Here is a 4682-nt window from a genome sequence, read left to right on the forward strand (position 1 = left end):
ACTATAACATGTTTCACACATGTTGAGGACAAATACATATTTTGAATATTTTTTGCCAAACTGTGTCTGATATGGATTCCTCCAAGTCCTAATCAAAGCAGTCTTAAGTTAAAAAAAAACAACTTTAACTTATTTTCTGTCTTACTGAGTAATATGTACCCGGGATTTGTGTGGGGCTAACATGGTCAAAAGAGTAGGAATACAGGATGCAATGTTCTTGAAGGAAAGAAAAGGTAAGTTTAGAAGGCACTTGAAGGTTACATTTTAACAATGAAATAATGACAGCACTTGCTACACAAAGTACTGTTAAAATTATGAGCCAAATTCCCCAGGGCCACATTTTAAATGCAAGAAAATGTGGAAACGAGCCAATAAATCCCAGCAAAGGGAGACTTCCACCCAGTAACTCTGTGTGAATTCCATGTACTTGAATTATTTTGATAATATGAGACTAAAACTTGTTTTGGTGGTTGCAGCTCACTATGATCTCAAGAGGTTGTTTAATTGGAAGGTTGTTGATTTAATTCATAGCTTCCCCGGTTTCTTCATCAAAGTGTCAGTGGGTGAGATACTGAACTATTTATTGCTCCTTATGTGTTTCTCAATTGGAAGCCACTTTCAGTAAAAACATCAGCTTAATAAATGCATTTTAAAGTAATATATTATGGAAGTATGGAGAAGATGTTTCTCTTGTAAATATTTCTATTTAGTTAATTTTAAAAATGCAAATGTATTTATGTGTACTTTGTCAATGCATCCCATAAAGTGAGGAGATYTGTGAAATGTATTTGGCCTATAACAAGTGAGAAACAACAGAGTGGCAGCTAGACACCCAGGAAGCAGTTGCTCAAGGACACCATGATACTCTATGTGGGTTTGGCAGGGAGTTGAACCTGTGACCTTATATCTGATCATAGTGTCTTATCACATTGCATCACAKTGCAAAAATTATATTGTATCATATAATGTATTCCATCAAATATATCAACTCATATTTGGTCATATTGCATTGTTTCTTTTACAATATTACATATCCTATTATATTGCATTGTATCACATCTTATTTTGCATTGTGTTGTAATATATATCTACACATCTTGTCATAATCAACCACGTTTTTGTGGTTGTATTGTACTGTAAAGCCAATGAGACCTTTTACCTGAACTAAGTTTTCTGYTGGGGTCATCCCTATGTTCCTTGGTACCCATRGTCCCTTCWACACAYGWATTGCCTTCTAGCAGTTCCCATCGATTCAGGGTTGRCCAAATGTGTGTCCATTTCAAATTCTAACCTCATTTTTGGATACATCTCCTTGGTGGTTCCAGGCAGATCAAGCAGAGTTTTGTGTGCAAGTGATTTTGACATCAGCAGCAGTAACTGCTGCCTCRTGGATTGACTAAGCCAAAGTGGTACATGCAAACTCCTCCCAGAAAGAGGCACCAAACTTTTTATCTGTTTAGGAGACAAGCACATATAGGTAGAGCTTGACTGAGCAGTCCTGACAAAAGTGGCAGCCCGTGCGATAACAAACGCACTTAAAAACAGTGTCTCAATAAATAAAGGAACCACCACTGGACAATAAAACCGCAATGGTCAAAACTGCCTGCTTGACRGTCCACCCACAGAGTGAAGGACATACGTTGGAGCATACACTTGAATAGAACTGAACATTAAGTTAGACTTTACAATGGACAWGGGGCTTTTGCTCCATGGTACCCATCAAAAACCATCATCATGGTACCCATGGTACCCTGGTACAATGCATGCACTGTAATTCACTTGTTTTTCATTTGYGRCAAAATACATTTGAAGWGGGAGTCAGGCATCTTTCATGRCTTTGATTATTAACCCAGGTTGGTACCGATGAACATGGGTAYGCATGCCTTTCTTTTTGTTATTTTAAATATATTTTCTAAAACAAATACAAAGTGTATAATAAYCAAATCAAAGCTATTTTCTGTCCAGGCTAAAGAACGACTTTTCAAAGAGGAGACAATGCTAAAAGCAAAATAAATTTTACAGAAACATTRAAGTCGTTTACCATGGTAAACATTTTTTTTAGCATGTCACAATTCAACAAAGCACAYCTGCTGCCAGGATATTTTTCAAAACCAGAACAATCCCCCTAATTCTGCATCTTAAATATATGCAGAACAACAAAATATCTAGAAAAGCCTTTTTTTCAGCTTTGACTTCCAGTGATTTTTGCGTAGGTGTGGGAGGAGAGTAGAAAGTGCCACATGAAGAGAAAAAAGCCTTCTGAGAGACCTCAGCTGGTTCAYGCTATTACCTTGAAGATGCCCTCTGAAAAGCTATGTACAGAGTGTTCAGCAAATAAAAGCAAAACTATGACAGACAAGAAGACTCGGCTTAAAGCTTCTAATTCATTCTGAACTCACGCAGGGAGAGACGGAGACGCACACGCTGARCACAAACAATGGTGCTGCAGCGTATTTCATCAAAGGCTGTTGACAACATTTGCATTAATGCCGTGGGCAACAATCACTTTTTTTGGATTTTCCCCTGGAGCTTTTAATTGTTTATGTCAATGTAATGTGTCTATTTACTTACACTCCTGAGCTACATKTCATGTACAACATCCATTGTGTTTGTACACGTTGAGTATTTGAGAAGACGTTAGGAGTTTGGACAGTGTTAATCAGAGATCAGTGCACTTMTGGAGTGTGATGTGCACCAACACAACCCTGGCTCTGATTGTTAAAATGAGTGGATGTCTTGGGCTGAAGTGGTCACTTAATATTTTAGTTTGAACTTTGTGGAATGAAACTATCAATCAGTCCTTTTTTTTTTCTTTTAGTAATTTAGATTTTACTTTCCTAGGAAAACAGTTTTCTTTAGAATGACTAATGTTGTTAATGTTTACTGAATTTCCTGAAAATGTTTGTTTTATTTAGTCTAATTTAATGTAGTTAATTTGTCATTTTTTAATTAGCAGTTGTGTTTCATTTATACCCAGCTTTAATTTGTGGATTATTGTTTTCTCCTTAGGTGGTGTACAAGAACAATGACTTTAAGTTGGAGCTCTCCCGGCTGGCTATCGAGCGTGACCCTAAAATCACGCCAAATGGCGATCTGGTGTTCCGCTGCGAGGATGTGGCAGCTCTGGATCCCGTAACGTTCGAAACCCCAGAGTCCTATATTTCTTTGCCCAAGTGGAACACCAAGAAGACGGGTTCTATCTCTTTCGACTTCCGCACCACGGAGCCCAGTGGCCTGCTGCTGTTCAGCCATGGGCGCCCCCAGGGTCCAAAGGAGCAGAAGCCTGTTAGGGAGCTGAAGACTGATTACTTCGCCATGGAGCTTCTGGATGGATATTTATACCTGCTGATCGATATGGGCTCTGGAAAAACAAAGCTCAAAGCGAGCAACAAGAAGGTCAATGACGGGGAATGGTGCCATGTTGATTTCCAGAGGGAAGGAAGGAAAGGTGAGGTGGGGGAATGGGGGTGTGTTTGTGTCATTAAATGTGTCACACTACAATCAATTTAGAATCAAACACTTTATTACTCAGCTGAATAACTACAGTCATAGGAATATACTGTACTGTATATTTTCCCCATTCTACACCTCAGAATGCTGTAAATGGTTAAAAGTATTCAAATCTAACAACAGAGAGCAGATTCCAGCATGTCTTTATTTATTTATAATAAAAAATGAAGCCAAAAAGGAAAAAGTAGTGCATTTAAAACTAAGTCCAAGTGTGGACTTAGACTGAACCATTGGAACATCCTGATTCTTAAATTGCTTCAGCCTTTGGACACCAGTGTTTGTCTAGTTGTGTACTGACCAAATTTGGTATGAGCTTAAGATGTTGAAAAGATGGCTCAAGATAATTTTGGTATTGACTTGATCAACGTGCCCAGGTCCTTCGGCCCAAATCATTAACCTTTCACCACCGTGCCTAATGTGTGGGGTGTTTGAGTTGATATATAGTTTGTAATTCACCAATCATTGTGCTGTGCATTATGGCTAAACATATCTGTTTTGGTCCCATCCATTTAAAACAAGTCTTGTTTTTTTTTAATGGAACAAAATGGCCCCATTTACTCAAGCCTGTCATAATTCACAAATCTGCACATGATATATTAAAACTAATTGCGCATTTTATGACAACATGGGTTGATGTTTTCATTTTGCTTTAATGTCATCGATTCATTAATTATTTAATCAATATATCAATGTATTGTTAAACCCGTATGTTCTAGGGCAACTGACAAAACTGTTATAGAGCAGCTCACCGCAAAGTTTAGACCTTACTGTTGTATACTTTAGCATATAGAGAACAAAAAATACCATTTTATTGGATTAGAATTGCACAGTGTGACAGATTTGTCACTCTCCATGACTAAATTGATTTTGACATGGTCTAGGGCGTTTTAAAAATTGAGTTAATGTTACCCACTTCAATAACAATGCAACATGCGACACTTCCTGGTGTATATTTATTTTTTAAAGCTGTGTGAAGTCTTGAAATGCCTTCACCTGTAAGCGGGCTCAAACAGGAGCATAAATACAGTATGTGGTGTTGGATGAATGATCTGTAGGTGAGCACCTTGTGGACATGATATCTCCTCTTAATGGTGTCCTATAATGAGCAAGTGTGTGAATGAGCCTTGGTGTGTGTGTGTGTGTGTGTGTGTGTGTGTGTGTGTGTGTGTGTG

At 38.1% G+C, this 4682-nt stretch overlaps 1 protein-coding gene across 1 annotated transcript in view; it reads left to right on the top strand.

The window, feature by feature from the left end:
- Positions 1-4682, top strand: part of LOC106525548 (neurexin-2) — a gene marked incomplete at its 3' end in the record, with an annotated part of 638625 nt that overhangs the window by 620771 nt on the left and 13172 nt on the right. Inside the window, 1 exon segment of the mRNA XM_014019826.1 lies at positions 3010-3448. Within this exon segment, the coding sequence (XP_013875280.1) occupies positions 3010-3448 (439 nt within the window).

The sequence above is a fragment of the Austrofundulus limnaeus genome, unplaced genomic scaffold, assembly GCF_001266775.1.
Source record: "Austrofundulus limnaeus strain Quisiro unplaced genomic scaffold, Austrofundulus_limnaeus-1.0 Scaffold233, whole genome shotgun sequence".
Classification (NCBI taxonomy): Eukaryota; Metazoa; Chordata; class Actinopteri; order Cyprinodontiformes; family Rivulidae; genus Austrofundulus; species Austrofundulus limnaeus.